This window comes from Phoca vitulina, unplaced genomic scaffold, assembly GCF_004348235.1.
Source record: "Phoca vitulina isolate PV1807 unplaced genomic scaffold, GSC_HSeal_1.0 scaffold11, whole genome shotgun sequence".
Classification (NCBI taxonomy): domain Eukaryota; kingdom Metazoa; phylum Chordata; class Mammalia; order Carnivora; family Phocidae; genus Phoca; species Phoca vitulina.
This window is the reverse complement of record NW_022589714.1, coordinates 43499940-43516704: the sequence shown is the minus strand read 5'-3', so window position 1 is coordinate 43516704 and position 16765 is coordinate 43499940. Positions and strand designations below refer to the sequence as shown.

The following is a 16765-nucleotide window of genomic DNA, read 5'->3' as shown; positions in this document are numbered from 1 at the left end:
GTCCAGAAAGAGGCTGAGACCACGCAGCTAGCAGAGTCCAAATCACATGGGCCATGGCAAGAATGTTGGCTTGGTCTGAGGGAGAAGCCACTGAGGGTTTTCTGAGCTGGGGGTCACGACCTGAGTCTATGAAGACCCCCGACTGCCGTGACACTGGCCAGGATAGCTATTAGGAGGTGTGGTGGTCACCTTTCAACCTACCTCTTGGGGACACTGCTTCTAAGAAACCTTCCCTAATTGCCCCACTTAGCTCTAATTACTCCTTCACTGTACTTCCCTGCCCCTGGTGAGCACAGAAAGCTGGAGAAAGTTACATAACCTCCTAAGGACTGGGCCTTGGCTCCAGGGCTGTACTGGGAGGCCAGTTAGGTAACCACTAGGCTCCCTCCAGCCTCACAATTTATGATTCACTGCCAAGAGAGGTGCCCAGGGCCTGACCCTCCTCCCCCATCAGCCACCCCTGCCAGCCTCCAAGGGGGGGTGCTCTGGGCTCTGGAGAAACCAGCCAACAACAGCTCCTTGGGCACAAACACTTGGGCACAAACACCTGTGATAGGACAACTCCCTGGGAGGCATCAGATCCTTTCTGCTCCAGGCTCTGGATGGCCCCAAAAAACATCCTCCTTTCAGAGCTTCCAGTTACCACCATCTCAACTGCTTCTTGTCCCAGAAAAACTCACTAGTTAGGGTGGGGAAGCTGGGACTCAAGGTCCCAGGAAGGGGTGTCCTGGGCAGGTTAGGAAATCAGGCAGGCCAGGTTAGTGTACGTAGAATTAGTTCTCTGCACTCCAAAACCCCATCATGATTTTGATGTCAAGGCCATTTAAAAAGGCGATTCGAGGCAGGGTAAAAAATGGCTTGGTGGAGAAAGGCTCTGGACCTGGGCAAGCAGAGCCACTGTACCCTGAGCTTAGTTCCACAAACAGTCTGTCACCACCCAGCCCCTCACCAGGCCTCAGTTTTCCTACCTAGCAAATGGGATGGTGTTTCACTGCCACACCTCAGTCGGGCCCAGAGAGGTCACAGGAAAGCACCTCAGATGAACGGGTCTGCAAGACCCAAGGCAAGGCCCTCGGTGGAATCTGGGAAGGGTGCAAAGCCTGGGTATCCGCAAGCTTCTCAGGGGTCCTCCGGGTGCTGCAGGCAACACTGTGCAACACTCCTGCTCCATTCCCTGGGGTCGACACCCTTGGAGGGCTGCCCTGTGAGGGGGGCCCTGGGGGAGAAAAAGCCCAGTGCAGGCTCCAGCTGAGCCAGAGTGATCAGGTCAGGAACAGCCCGGCCTTGCTCCTGTTCCTCCTCAGCAGGCTCTGAAGGCCTCGACCCGTCTCCACGAGGGAGGGGCAGGGGGTGCTGCTTCCCTCCCCCAGTGTGCCCACTTGCCCTCTTGGGTTTCCACAGTCCATGGTCCAAAGGCATTCCCCAAAAGGCAGGGATGGGGCTTGTTCTCTTTGCAGCAGGTCTCAAACAGGTTTGGGCACATAGTATGTGCTTAGCAAAGATCTGCTGAAGGAAGGACTGGATGGCTATTTGCTCTGCCTCAAGTTCCTTCAAAGCAGCAACCACAGCGAGCCTGGCTCGCTGGCCCCGGGGTGGGGGGGTGGGGGGGGTGGGACAGATTGGCCTCGTTAATCCCAGGAGAAAGGAGTTTAGGAAAAGTTTATAAAATAAGGGATGGGGAGTGGAAGCAGGGAAGGGGGTTCCCAGAGATAAAGACCCAGAGAGGGAGAGCTGTTCCAAGTTCCTCAAAGAGGACGAGACGGCAATAAACTGAATCTAAAGGTTAACGTGGAGCTGGCAGCCCGGCCGCAGTGAGTCACCTCCATGCACACGTTCTCCTATGATCTCCTGCGATCTTCGTCCCACCGAGATGGGTAACACTGCTCCCACCTTCCGACGGAGCAGCGCGCTCAGGGTCGTACAGCTTGCAAAGGCGCTGTGACTTGAAAAGCCTGTCCTTGACCACTAGGCAACTTAGCTCCACCTCATGAGGCTTGAAGGGGAAAGTGGGAGCTCATTTTGATAATGGCATTCCCCCCTCCTCTTCCTCTCCACAATTCCCAGCCTATGAGACCAGGGGCCAGAGACTGGGCCTGCGCAATTCACTTAGACAAGTGCCTCGATCTTGAAGAGGCCCAGCCCCTCCCGACTAGACATGGAAACGGAAGGTCCACGGGGCTCTCAGTGTCCCCCTCAGAGCCAGACTCACCACTGGGCATCTCGGGGCCCAAGAGACATTGGGAGCACAGGAGTGCTCAATTAAACCCCACAGGCTTACTGCGCATGTCTGTGGACTAGGGTGGGGGGGGGAGTGGGGGACGGACACAGGTCCCTGCCCAGGTAGGTCTCCTACAGTCTAGCTGGGCCTAATTTAATAGGCACTCCGAGCCTTCTTGAGTGAATGGATGAATTTACTTGAAGGAAGTGGAGTCCAGAGAAGTGAAATCTGGCCAGGGTCACACAGCACATACCAGGAGCGTAGGCAGGATTGGAACCAGGTTAGAATCAGCTATTTCCCACAAAGTGGTTCAAATTCAAGTCTGTCAGCCCCAGCCTCAAGCACAGGTCTACAGAGACAAAGGGAGGGGCTTTCAACCGGGTACTGGCCTGGCCATCAAGCACCCTGCTGGGCTTTTCTCTGGGGCCCCGTGGGGGGCCGGGGGTGGAAGCTTCTCCCTCCCAGGAAGAGCCTAGCTAAACTGCAGCAGCCAGATTACACTGGGCCATGGGAGGTGACAACAGCCACAGTACACAATCTTGCCTAAATATTTCGTCAGGAAACCCAAATATTTAGATGGAGAAGAGGAAAAATAGAAAAACAGAATGTACATTTCAAAGCCAGTCAAAGGGACCTGTCTACCAAGGGCCCTCTGAGAGGGGAAGTGGGGGGTGCCTGCCCCCTACAAGGGTACAACTCTGACCTGGGATCCTACGTGATCACCACCCAGGGAGGACACACGTGAGGCCATCTGCACCTGGAATCCTCCAGAATGCAAAAGGTTCCACAGGGGCCTGGGACGAGCCAGGACTGAGCAGAGAAAGCCTTGCCACCTTTCCCCAGAGCAGGAACCAGGGCCCTGCTGGAAGGGAAGAGGGGGCCAAATTTCTGTATGTTTAGATGTGGACCATTAATTCTTTTGAGGGAAGGGTTATGGGTGAACTTGAAAGAAATGGGAAATGGTGGGTAACTCCACTAGGAGGAATCTGGTGGGCTTTATCATCGGTATCACCAGATCAGGAGCTCAGTCCATGGTGGGGCCTGAAGCAGGCATCAGAAACAGGCCCTCCCCCCGCCCCCCCCCCCCCCCAGAGACAGAGCACAGGATCAGCAGCTAACAGGCAGCAAGTCACCCACTGCATGTGCCAGGCACTCTGCCAAGTGCGTTTACGTGGACTCTGTGGACATGAGGGAGAAACTGTACTACTGTCCCATTTCACAGATGAGGAGACTGACCTGCTCAAGGTCACGCAGCTAAGTGAGCATCCTGAAAGCCGTCCCACATCCCTAAGGCTCTGAAGATACCATGCAAGCCTTGCCCTTTCCTGCCTCTAGGCCTCTGCTCCTTGTTTTTTCCTCCCTTTCCACCCCACACAGAACAGAAAGGTCCAGAGTGTGGACTCTAGGTTCAAATCTTCATTCTTCCACTACCTAGATGTACAACCTCTAGGATGAACGTCTGTGGTCCATTCTGTGGCTCCTACCAGGATGGAGCGCTGGTAAGAGCACCTACTGCAGAGGGCTGCTGCATATGGATTCATGAGATGAGGCCCCAAACAGCTCACACAGCCTGTGGCTAAGCAAGCGCTCAGCTTGCACCCCACCCCCCACCCCCATACCCTAACCTCCAGGCTCTTTCTCCACTCCTGGCTCTGAAGTCAACAGGACAGGGTAAGTCTCAGCCTCTAGTTAGCCATGTAGACCCGGGCAAATCCCTTGGCCTCCATTTTCCTAGAAAATGGGCATAGCATTAACATTTAACCCACTGGACTGTTTTCAGGAGACATGGTTAAAGATGCAGCCCAATGCCTGGCATGCAGTAAGAATTCAGCAGGATGCTCACAGGGGCTGCTACCCACACCACTCATCTTTCCGGCCTGCCTTAAATTCCTGTTTCTTTAAATTCAAGAGCAGAGATTAATCTCTCAATGGTTCACACTTAGAACCTCCAGGTGCATTTACCAATGTCAACCCAGTGATAGGTCCTTTACTTTTCTTCCTCCAGACTGGGGGCTCCCTGAGGGCAGGGGTTATGTGTGGTTCAGAGCCAGAGCCCCTGCAGGCCAAGGGGTTCTACAGGCCTCAGGAAACAGGAACCAAATCCTCTGAGGCCCTGTGACCCTCGTCCATCTCTCCAGCCTCTCCCATCTGCAACCCATCACTCAGCACCAGGACCGCATTTCCCCTCATTTCACCACAGGGACCGTTTCTCTCCCTAGTGAGGCTGAGCTCCCGAGGGCTAAGGTCCCTGTCTAGTTTCTGAGGCTTCAGTACACACCAAAATGCTGGCCAGCAGTGAGGCCCCTCTGTGAGCCCACCCCTTCTTTTGCCCAGATCTCTGAAATTTAACTCCTCACCAAAAACCCAGAGGCCTCAGGCAGCTGTAGAAATCTGGAATATACCACCCTCACTTTTGCATGAAGGGACAACTAAGGCATAATTTGGAAAGGTCATCAAATGGGGGGGTGGCTTTGGTAGGGACCCAGACCTGAGGGGCTCATGGTAAGGGGAGAAGGTGCCCTAACTGAAAGTTGGGCTTTGTGGGGGGGCTGTGGGCTCTGTGGGCTTTGGTGGAAAAACCCACACTCCATCACATCAGAAGGAGGAAGGGAGGAAGCATCCTTATCAGAACACCCATGGGGTGAAGGGATCAGCCCACAGAAATGCTGTTAATTTCGAGTCGAATACTCCACTTTTTTTAAGTTGCAACGCCTGTGAAGGAAGAGGGAGCTTTCTGAAATGCTGTTCACTCCCTTACTTGAACGTTGCAAAAATTTGGTCAGTTCAAATTCCTTGGCTAAACCCAGAGGGCTTCATCATCTGACCCTCACCTCTCAGCCCTGTGGCGGCAGCCCAGGACCATCAGGCAGTTATACTCCTCCCTGAGGGCTGTGGGCAAGAAAGATCCACCATCCCCCTTTATTTGTTTAGCTCTTTAAAAATCTGGTTGATACACACCCAGAAGAGGGAATCTGGATCATACGGTTCCACTTTTAATTTCCTGAGGAACCTCAACCCTGTTTTCCATAGTAGTTGCACCGTTTTACTCGAAGAGACAAATATTACATGATTCCACCTGAAAGGTATTTAAAGTAGTCAAAATCACAGGAATAGAACGTAGATTGCTCATTACCAGGGGAAAGGGGAATTGTTTAATAGAGATAGAATCTGTTTTGCAAGATGAAAAAGTTCTGGAGATCTGTTTCACAACACTGTGAATATACTTAACATGAATGAACTGTACTCTTAAAAGTGGTTAAGATAGGATAAATAATGGATAAGATGGTAAACGCTGTTATGTTTTTCACCACAATTAAAAAAAAAAAAATGTTTGACATTTCTTCTGCTTCAGGAAGGTCCCCCTGATCCTGTGTGAGCCAGACTTGTGTGGGCAGCCGGGCCCCAGAGCAGGGGTGTCTAGGGAGAGGAGCAGTGGCAGGGGACCTAAGCCTTAATGAGCACTGACTAAGGGCCCTGAACTGGTCTAGGCAAACAACGAGGGTGCTATCGTGACATGCCTTCAGAGCCAGCCCACGACCATCATACAAGCTGCACGGATGGGGCTCTTTCAGCAAGAGCAAGGACCCCACAGTTGGTGGGCTGAGTTTCCTCTATCCATGTCAACCCATCCTTGGGGAAGATGGACAGGCCAGGCCTCCTCTGCCCTATTTAAAGAGTCCCAGGGAACTCTCAGTGACATCTCTAAGGACACTCGCCTCGACCTGCTTCGTTCCCCAAAAGGAACACGGGAAGGAGGCAAACCTATGTCACATGCTTTCTTGTAGTACCCAGCACACTTGGCCTCTTTGTATCACCCGGTTCTGGCCAAGTAATTCTTCAGCACCGGTGGGATCTAGCAACCCAATTTGTGGAAAGACTCTCTTGGGGGTTGTCTCAGAAGTATGGCTCCTCTGTTCCCCAAAGCCTTATACTTCCCTGCTCCCCACTCCCACCACACATAGAGTTCAGAGGCTGAGCCCAATCTGACAGCAAACAGCCAAGTTCAAGATGAAAGCCCTTGGCCTGAGGTCAGAGCCAGCCAAGCACAGCATCCAAAACTGGAGGATTGTTTCTTTTAAACGCCAGACTAGGGGCGCCTGGGTGGCTCAGTCGTTAAGCGTCTGCCTTCGGCTCAGGTCATGATCCCGGGGTCCTGGGATCGATGCCCCGCATTGGGCTCCCTGCTCCGCGGGAAGCCTGCTTCTCCCTCCCCCACTCCCCCTGCTTGTGTTCCCTCTCTCGCTGTGTCTCTGTCAAATAAATAAATAAAATCTTTAAAAAAATAAATAAATAAATGCCAGACTATCAGTAGGGCAAAACCCCAAGAAAATACTTAGAAGCAACAGTCCTCACCGCCCTTGCAACCCCTCCTATAAGGACTCCCCCCACCCCGACTAGAACCTTTCAACACTTGTTAATTCCCACCCTCTGATAAGTCTCTAATACCATGCCATCTGTAATCATCCTAAGGGCTCTAGTAAAACTTCCCAAACGATTCAATGAAAATTCACTTTAACTGTTGAAACTCTAACTAGAGCAGTTAACTGAGGCACATTTATCGATTTAAGAGTTCTTATTTTTTTGGCTGCCCTCAACTTTAAGGGGAACATAAACAGATAAGCCATGAGGAGAGGACCTCTTTCTTCCATTTCCTCTCAAAAACCTGACTTCTCTACTTTCCACCTCTGCAGTTCCAGACAGTGAGGATCCAAGTTCACACTAATGACGTGGAGGCCTCCGGGATCTTGGATAATCAAAAGATCTATTGTGTTCCCTTTACTTACAAAGGCAGTTAAGTGGACCAGTGTGCTTTATAATTTCCAACAAGGCTTGAAACAAAAGAGGTTTTCATGTTAACCCTCAATTCTCAAAAAAAATTCAATTAATGTGCCCCATTCTCAGCATTTTGGTCAGATGTAATTTTAGCACATAATCCCTCGTTATACTTTCAAATTTCAGGAGGAGGATTGGTGTTAGTGACTTGAGGTCAGACCTTTAAAACTGGAATCCGCTTGACTGGTATAGACGGGAACAGGTATAGAGTAGGAAGGTTCCAGTAAATAAAAGGAGAGGGGTCTGGCACACATGGAAAACCTCCAAATAGGATAATGCAGTTTGAAGCTGGTGAGGAGGCCAGCAGGATCCAAAAGGCTTCTGGGAACTGGTCTGCTATGTGAGCAGTCTAGCAAAACCCAGAGTTAGGGATGGGGCATGCCAGTGGAGGGCAGGGCCTGGAGCCATCCCTATCGCACCCCTAGGAGACCTGGGAATCTCAAGAGCCACAGCAGGAACACCCCCTCTCTCCCCACTTTTCCTCCCTCTCAAACCCTCCTAATTCCAAGACCCTACTTGAGGTCATCGCCTCCAGAGAGCCCTCCCTGACCCCTCAGGCTGGTCCCTGGGGGCCCTCATGAGCCTCCCTGTCCTGGTGAGCTTATTCATCCTTCTTCCCAGCAGCCAGTTTAAGCCTGGTGGGTGTCTTAATCCATCTTTGCACTCCCAGAGCCTTGCCTAGGGCCTAGCACACAGTGGGCACTTCATAGACGCTTGCTGACTAATTCTCATGTACTTCGGAACACAACACAGTGTGAAACCTGACTCTGCACCATATAATCCTGGGCAAGTTATATCACTGTCCTCATCTATAAAAGGGGTTGGTCACCAAGATTAAATTAAAATAAGAACTTCTATAAAGTGCTTGTTGGAAGCTCTGGTGCACAGCGAGTTCTCAAATCCTTCCTGTTTATGATCACTGCACACCGGAGGTGAAGGCTGAGGAAGGTTCACTGCTCCCCTTCACCCCAACCCTTTGCTTTCTTGTGCTGCCAAAGGAGGGGTGGACTGATGCTTACCGAAGCCACAGAGGAGGTGCTAGCTTGGCCAGGCCCCACACAGGAGGCCTGCCTGCCAATGCCTGTTCTAGTGGAAGGAGAAAACAGAATTCCCCAGCCGGCCAGAGTCCACCTGAACCAATTCACTGAGCTCGCTTACAGACTAACCAGTCAAGAGCTTCACATGCCCAAGAAGGAGGGCAAAGGTGCACAAGGAGCAGGCTCTGGAGGCAGACTGTGCGATCCTGCGTCGCCAAGGCCACCCCAACTGCCCTGAGCTTCGGTTTCCTTATCTGAATATGTAAGGTTGCTGTAAGAAGTAACTAAGGCAGGTAAAGCACCTGGTCAATGTGTGCTCGATAAATGCTAACAACAGGGGGAGACGTGCCGTGCTGGCTCTCCCAAGTCACACCTGTACACACTTGCCTAACGCTTCTACTTGACCTGATCCTCACTGGCCCCTCATTTTGCAGAGGGGGAAAGAGGCAAAGTTAAATGGCCTGATGGGTAAATGGCCAAGCCAGATGACAAAACCAGCCTGTGCCCTCTCTCATAAAATGCACATGCCACCCACAATGCCCAAGGCGTGGGGCATTCAGCCAATGCTAACTGCCCTTTGTGGGAACCGCTGCAATTTAGGAAGAGGCTGGGGGGAGCAAGGCTTGGGAGCAAGACTCCAAGGTGGTTCTGAAGGCAGGAAGGAGGGCAACCATGTGGTCAGAGGCCAGTGGGGGTGGGGAAGTTTGAGGTTTGAAAGTTGGCCTCCACCTCAGTTCAAACCTCAGCTTGAACAGGAGGAAGCACCTGACAACTTGGGGCCTATTTCCAAAGATCTAACGAAAGGTGAGGTGTGTGTTGTGTTAGCTCCCTTCGTGTGCCTTTGAAAGCACGTGCGGATTTCCAGAGTAAGAATAACCCCAGCCCAGACTGCGCCCCCCCTTCTAACAGCCCCTCCCAAGAGCCCACCCCAACCCCAGGAATTCCTAGCGTGGGACTTCTTTAGGATTACAAAGGTGATTCAGAACCTGACAAAACACAGAACCTCAGGTGCATGTGGCGGGCCAGATGGGAAAGAAGTTTGAGTTTTCAAAGACTGAGTCTTCGTTTTTCCTTAAGCCAATTTCCTAGGGCTGAAGGCAATGCTTCAAGTCGCGGAACAAAAAGCAGAGCCAGGCAGATTTCTGCAGACTAAAAAGTAACGCTAGCAAAAATGCTTCCCCTGGTCAGTTTTCGTTTCTTGGGTTTTTCCTATGATGGGAGGGGACTCGCCCTGTTGGAGAAGGTTTGAGAGTTTTCTGGCCAGGGATGAGGAACAGGGCTGTCTATAATCGTCTCCAAATCAGACTGGCCTGATGCCCAAATCTAAAAATTACCTGCCCACTTTTGGGGGGCAATCATTGGCGGGTTTAAGAGGACCTCCAAACAAGAGGCATTTTGTTTGCTCGAACACCTTAAGAAAGCTGTCTAACTTCCAAAGCTACTACCACCAGCTGCACCCGGCTGCCTTACCCCGACACCCCCCCTTTCCCCTCTCCTCGGGTTTTGAAGTTTATTTTCCCACATTCAGCCTTGAATTCTTTCCTTCCTTCCCCTGCTGTGGCAAAGAGGGAAACACTTCGAGGGCAGCTTGATTCTTCATCACCCACGCCTGCCCTCTTCCCCCTCTAAACAAAGCCCTGGAAGAAACTAAACAGCAACTCGTTCTCCGGGGGAATTGTTTCCTCAAGGGAAATTATAAAGTGACCACTCCCCAATGCGCACACACAGGGCAGACACTCATCCAAAGGAGCTCCTGCTATCGGGGGCGAAACCATCCGATTGCCCTCTGAAGCTCATCCTCCCCACCAAACCTCACCTCTCCTGGGCCCCCACTCTGGGGACGGCTGCAGGTCCAGAGGCTCTCCCCACTAAAATCCAACAGCGAACCTGCCCAACCTCCCCTCTGCTGGCCTCTGAGAGGTCAAGTCTTTACTTGCCCAGCTGCTGGTAAGTACCTATATGCTCATGTGTGTGAATGTCCATTGATTTCAGGACAAAAAGGAGGTAGCAAAGGAAAGGCCTCCTCACGTATTCCAAAGCTTTCAACTTTCCAACAGTCCAGGGCAGGGAACACAGATGAAGACAGGTTCATTCTCATTTCACACATGGGGAGCCTTGAGACGGGTCAAATGAGAGACAACTAGACAACCATAAAATGTTGGGGGTCTGCTGTAGATTAAGTGCTGTTCCTCCTCAAACCTCCTTTCTGGCATCTTTTGCCCCAAGAGAAATGTAACACCTTGGACAATCTATCCCTAGTCCACCCCACAATTTAGAACCTTCACCAGCTCTTATACCCAGGTCCTGGTCCTTCCACTGGAGGGAGGCCATTAATGCAGGCCAAGAGGGTGGGTGGTTAAGGCTAAGAGCCTCTGAGAAACTGGAGCAGAGGACCCTGGTCCCCAAACAGACCCAAGGTCCCAACCACCATGGTCAGCCCTAGTTTATCCGAGTGAGGTTAAAGCCATCCCTAGAGCAGGAAGGAGAAGAGGCTCCCAATGCCAACCCGGAGGAGAAACTACCCCCCAACACCTTCCATTCTAATCAACCTCTCCTTCCCCCTAAAAAGGATGCCCAGGGTTTTGTTCCTTTGTTCAACCTGCTACTTTCACAAACTTTAAGTCCAAGCCCTGGGGGAGGAGGGGGGCTGTCTCCTCGAGATAAGCTCTGCCGGAAGCGTGAGCGCGTCCCCAGCATTCCAGCCATCGACCCCCATCCCGGGAGCTCTGGCGGGACAGAGCCCCCTACCCACTTCCTGAGCCTAGCGGGTGCGGGGGAGGGGAGGCTTTGCTCAGGTTGGGGCTGGGGGACCCTCCAGTAACTCCGCTGGGCTCACGTTCGCGAAAAAAAACCGGGCGGGCGCGGCACCGGCCTGGAGCTGGGAGGTGGAGATGCGAAGGGGTGGCACCCGGCTCGACTCCCGAACTCCGGGAGCGTCTCCAAGTAAAGATAAACGCCTTTATCCGCCCTCCAGCCCCCTTCCAACCAGGGAGGTACCCGCACACTCACACCGAGCCACCGCGGGGCCTGGTTCACTGGGGGGTCAACCCCAACTTCTTCTCTCTGGACAAACTGGGTTCCCAAAGAGTCTCCGCGCGTGGGTGACTCCAGTGTCTACCGGTGAACCACAGATCCCAGCAGCCAAACCCATGCGAGACATCCTTTCCTGCCTCCCCCAGGACTACCCACGGGGACTGTGAGTTATCCAAAGCTGTGAAGGGCTTCCCTTCAGCACTCCTAACGCTCTGGCCAGCTCAGGGGCACGGACGGCGGCTCACCTGTAAGATCTTGTCCAGGCCCTCCTGGCCCAGGCACGGGAACTCCTTGAGCAGATGCAGTTTCTGTGTATAGTAGTTTTTCTTGGCCTCTTTCCAGTGCGGCTCCTCGAGCACCTCGAAGATCGCTGCCCCGATGGCCAGGTAGAAGATGATGGCCGAGGTGAGCAGTGGGCCCCGGTCCACCATGGCTCCTGAGCGGCCGCCTCCTGGAGAAAGCCTCCCCTAGCCCCAGCGGCTCCCGGTCCACGCGACCTCCAGCCTCTGGAAACAGCTGTTTGAATTTGGAGCTCCGCATGCGCAGTGCCCTATTCCCCCACCCCCCGGCGCCGCTCCCCGGACAAAGTTGCTCCTTCAAATTGGCCCACCAAGCGCGGGTAACTGTACGAAGCTTTGCTCCCGCAGGCGGGCGGAGGTGGGGGCGGGCGGACACCAAGCGGGGGGCAAGGGGGCGCCCTGGCTCGCGGGGGTAGAAGGAGCTGGGGGAACTCAAGGCCGGACTCTGGGGAGACACGTGGGCCGTCCTCCGCGAGCCACAGCAGTGTGCGCCGCGCCCGCCTCCGCGCGCCTCTTTAACCAGCGCCCCGCGCGCGCCCTCCCGCGCCCAGTCCCGCAGGGGTGGGGCCCGCGCAGGCCCCGCCCCCTCGCCTGCACCGCCCCCGCGCAGGCCCCGCCCCGCGTAGGCCCCGCGGCTGGCCGGACGGTCACCGCGAGGTGCACGCTGAGGAATTCGGTGCTGCGTGCGCTTCCCGGGCCACCGCCAGGGGAGGCTGCGCGCCCCGCGCTGCCAGAGGGATTTGGGGTCTCCGGGACTCGCGTTTGTTATTAATGCTGGTGGTATTAACTAAGATGAGTGTGTATCTAATGACCAGGGTCGGGAAGTTAGTACTATTATTCTTTTCCTAGTAATTCAATTTCCATCTGCTGACGTTTCTGCCAGGAAAGCTTGATTCTCTCAGTCTCTTTCTCTTACACCCTCCTGTAAGCCAGGGGAAAGTGTAAGATTAGGAAGGGACTAGAGAGGTTGTAGAGAATGGGGATATCAGGAACTAATCCAGCCGCAAAGGCGAAACTCTCCCCTATTGCCCCATTCTCACCTGCCCTGGTGAGACAGACCCCCACATCGGGAAGGAGCAGTTGAGGCTGCCCTGTTGTAGACGCTTACCAGCCACACACACTGTAACTCTCCAGGAAATACTTAACCTCTCCATACTCCCAAGTCTATACGGCAACTCTCATCTACACCCACACACGGGCACTCATCTTCCTTGTTGGGAGATATTTTCTTCCTGAATTCCTTCTAATATACGATATAACTCTAATGCACTATATAACAGTAAAATGACCGCTGGGGGGTAGGGAATCTGGACTGTTCAATGACATATCCTCAGACCTTTACATAGTAGACACTCAATAAACATTTGTGCAATGAAGGAGTGAATGAATTTGTCAAAAACGGACACTGAGGACGTTTCTCGCTCATCTAGCTTCGTCTATAAACCTCAGGGAGTACCACATCCTTTCCATGCATCATGAGCTGGGCCTCTAATTATACCAGCCTTGCAGTGAGGAGACGGAAGCCGTGTTGGGTTAATTTGTTCAAAATTTCCAACCAGCCAACAGCCAGAAGTTGGAGTGGCACATTCCAGCACTTGGTACCAAGGGCTGGTCCGGACCCTCTGTGGGGGCAAGGGCAGCAGTGAGCCAAATTGGTGCATGGCCTTTAGCCAAGGCCTTTTATTCCCACCCCCCCACCCCCACCCCCCGCCATGGGGAAGGTGAGGGACTTTGCTCAGGTGTCAAGAGTTAGGACAGTTTTTACTGGAGGGGGAAGTTATCTGTGGTGTGTCTGAATTGGGCAGGAACAGAGGGTCTAGGGATACAGGTCTGAAGGATTGATCTGAGTTTGTGGATGTTTCTGTCTCTCCTTTATGGCACCATGCGTGTGTCTCCAGGAGGCCGGGGCAGGAATCCCCATGTTTCCTAATTCGGTGTCCCTGGGGACTTAGGGATCCAGGTCCCCTCAACGAGGCCTCTAAGTTGCTCCCTCTGGATCCCACCCACTCCCCAGCCAGGCCTAGGCCCTACCCCAGGCAGACCCCTCTTCTGTCCTCTGCAACTCCTGTCTGCCTCCTACCCACCCTGCACCCAAGCTCTGCAGTCCCACCCTCCAGCCCTCAGCCCACAAGGAGTCCAGGCTTCTGTCCCAGATCCCCTGTGTCTGGAAAGAAAGTCAGGGACTGTGGTGTGAACAGTTCATCCAGCGGGGGTGGGGGCAGTTTGAGAGGCCACAGGCTCTCTCTCTGTTTGGAAAATTCTCCACCGTTCCTCTCCCACCTCCGGTCTGTGTTCTTTTCCTAAGAAAATAAAGGGCCTCTTCCTATTTCAGTTTCACTGTCTCACAAAAACATTGCAGAATACTTTGGGATGAATCAGGTTTTATTCAAAGTTTTTATAATTTCTAGTTTCTCTATCTTTCCATTTTACCTATTTCTCCATTTCCCAACTTCTCTCTTGCCCTCAGTGTGGTGCTCACTCTCTCCTCATCTCTCCTTCTGTGGTCCCGTTCCTTACCTTCCTGTGTCTTCCCGAACCTCTTGACTTAGCTCTCCATTCTCGTGCCTCTCTCCCCTTCCCCGGGCTCCTTCCAGAGTGACTGTGCTTCTCCTCCTCTCCCCTCACTTCCTCCACCCTCCCAGACTCCATCCACACATTTGGGTCAACAATTTCTGATGGAGATCAGAAACTATGGCCGTTCTCTGCACAACAGCCAGTGGGTGCTTTTGAAAATATAAACTGTGCTGGAACCAATGAATATTAGACTACTTGAGCCTCGAGGATGGAAAAGTAAAAGTAGGTAAAAGGCGGGGGAGGGGTATTTTCTTACACAAGCTGATGTGGGGAAGCAAGAATTTCCTGTGCCCTTCTGGGTCCTTCTAGCTGGACTAAGAAAATCAAATTGACATGAGACAGATTAACAAGAGAAAATCAAATTTAATTTCATATTTGCAGGAAATCCACACAGACATGGAAATTCCAAAGACAGTTGGTCAAAATGAGGTATACATGTCATTTTGAACTAAGAAGAAGGGGGTAGGGGTCTGGGACTTCAAAGGGAAGGATTGCAATTCAAAGGAAGATGAAAAAGAGTAAATGTTTGGTAAACAAATGTTTGCTAGGTCACTCAGAAACAATGAGACATAGAGGACTTTGATCAAACAGGCCTTGCCAGATTCCTCTGTCTACCATAGCTAGTTCATAGTGTAATGTAGATATCTATGGTGATAGCTCTCTTCCTGGAACAGATCCTCTATCTGAATTCTTTTTAGCAGTTGAGGGGGAAGGTAAAGAGCCTTTCCTGAATCTGCTGGGTTTTGATTGCTTTTTAACTCAAAATAATCTCTACGATTTGGCATAAAGTGACCCATCTTGGGGTGGCCTGCCCTTGGCCCCTACACTGACTGATACAATGCTTATGGCTAATAATCATTTCAGAGTGCCATCTTTTGAAAGGCAATCAGCTTTGAGAATGGAGTTGAATTTCACATTGATAGCAACAGGTCACTAGATTTACGTGGGTCCCCCCTAGGAGAAACTGACAGAGCAGATCAGCTGTTTCCCTCCAAGTCATGCTCTGGCCACAAAAGTATCCACATTTACCTTTGTCTTCCTTGGTTCAATTAGGTAAAGGGGTTATCCTCTTGGTGAATGAATGTTTGATAATCCTTTTTTTTTTTTTAAGATTTTATTTATTTATTTGTCAGAGAGAGAGAGAGAGCACAAGCACGGGGAGTGGCAGGCAGTGGGAGAAGCAGGCTCCTGGCCAAGCAGGGAGCCCAATGCGGTACTCGATCCCAGGACCCTGGGATCATGACCTGAGCCGATGGCAGATGCTTAACCCACTGGGCCACCCAGGCATCCTTGATAGTCCTTTCATAACACTTACTGCTTTATTTCTTTTTAGGAATATTTCTGTTTATATTCTCTTTAGGGATTTCAAGTGGAATAGTTCCCCTCTGAAATTCACATATGATCTAAGGAGACATATAGAAAGCCATTAAGAACATCGAGTGGTTCAACAACACAATCACTTGAAAACCTTGTTTCTTTAGAAAAAACTTTGTAGCTGTCAATTCAGAAGTTCAAAAGGTTTTATTTTCATTTTTGTTCCTGTCATGTTGCTTGAAGGATAGACAGTTTTAAAATAGCTTACATTATGAAAGATTGTCAATTACTTTAATATCTATTCAATTTTCATGTCTACTAATCCTCTGGCTCTTCAGTTAGAAAGGTTCTGAGTAGTAAATTCAATATACCCAATATGACAACCTTCGTGTTTTATCCTAGGAAAAACAAAATAAAATCACAGAGCAATAAATTTGTAGTGAAAATGGTGTAAGTACAGTGGAATATTATTCAGCCTTTAAAAAGAAGGAACTTCTGGGACACCTGGGTGGCTCAGTCGGTTAAGCGACTACCTTTGGCTCATGTCATGATCCCACGGGCCTGGAATCGAGTCCTGTGTCGGGCTTCTTGCTTGTTGGGGAGCCCGCTTCTCCCTCTGCCTGCCGCTACCCCTGCTTGTGCGCGTGCTCTCTCTCTGACAAATAAATAAATAAAATCTTAAAAAAAAAAAAGTGAACTAAAGTTCTCTTTATAAAAAAAAAAAAAGAAGGAACTTCTGACACATGCTACAACATGGATGGACCATGAGGACATAATGCTAAGTGAAATAAGCCAGTCGCAAAGAAGACAAGTACTGCAAGATTCCGTTTATTTGAGGCATCTAAAGCGGCCGAACTCTTAGAAGCAGAAAATAGAATAAAAGTTGCCAGGGAGTGGGGGTGGGGGAGGGACGGGAAGAGCTGCTCAATGGATATAGAGTTTCAGTTTCCTAAGATGAGAAACTTCTAGAGGATTTGCTGCAGAATAAGGTGCATGTAATTAACACTCCTGTGCTGTCCACTTGAAAATGGTAAAGATGGTAGATTTTATATTATATGTAAAGTTTAACGTAAACACACACAGACACACACACAGTGAAAATTAGTGAAAATTGAACTTGTAAATTCAAGGTAAGCTATTTGAAGTTACAAGGATTAGCCAGGCATTGAGGAGAGTGACGTGGCTAAGTGGCGGGAATTAGTCAGTAATTAACCTTCAGCAGGGTTTCAGTTACTCTTAATACTGAAGCTCCATGTCCATCATTCTGAGAGCTTGTAAAGCTGTGGAGAAACATAACCTTGTAAGTTAAGAACAGACCTCAAGCACCAATGCTGAATTTTTGGTCCTGGAAGATTTCAGATAGATCTCTGTAGCCATTTCAAAATCTTTTCCTTAAAAAGGAGGCATGGCAATATGAGAATTTCACAGTTGTGGGACAATATCTGAAACGTCTATGG

At 51.1% G+C, this 16765-nt stretch overlaps 1 protein-coding gene across 1 annotated transcript in view; it reads right to left on the bottom strand.

The window, feature by feature from the left end:
• Positions 1–11610, bottom strand: part of KCNK5 (potassium two pore domain channel subfamily K member 5) — a 37076-nt gene extending 25466 nt beyond the window's left edge. The window contains exon 1 of the mRNA XM_032410178.1: positions 11367–11610. Coding sequence (XP_032266069.1) covers positions 11367–11552 — 186 coding nt within the window. The 5' untranslated portion in view covers positions 11553–11610. The remainder of the gene's footprint in view (positions 1–11366) is intronic.
• Between the last annotated feature and the right edge of the window lie 5155 nt (positions 11611–16765).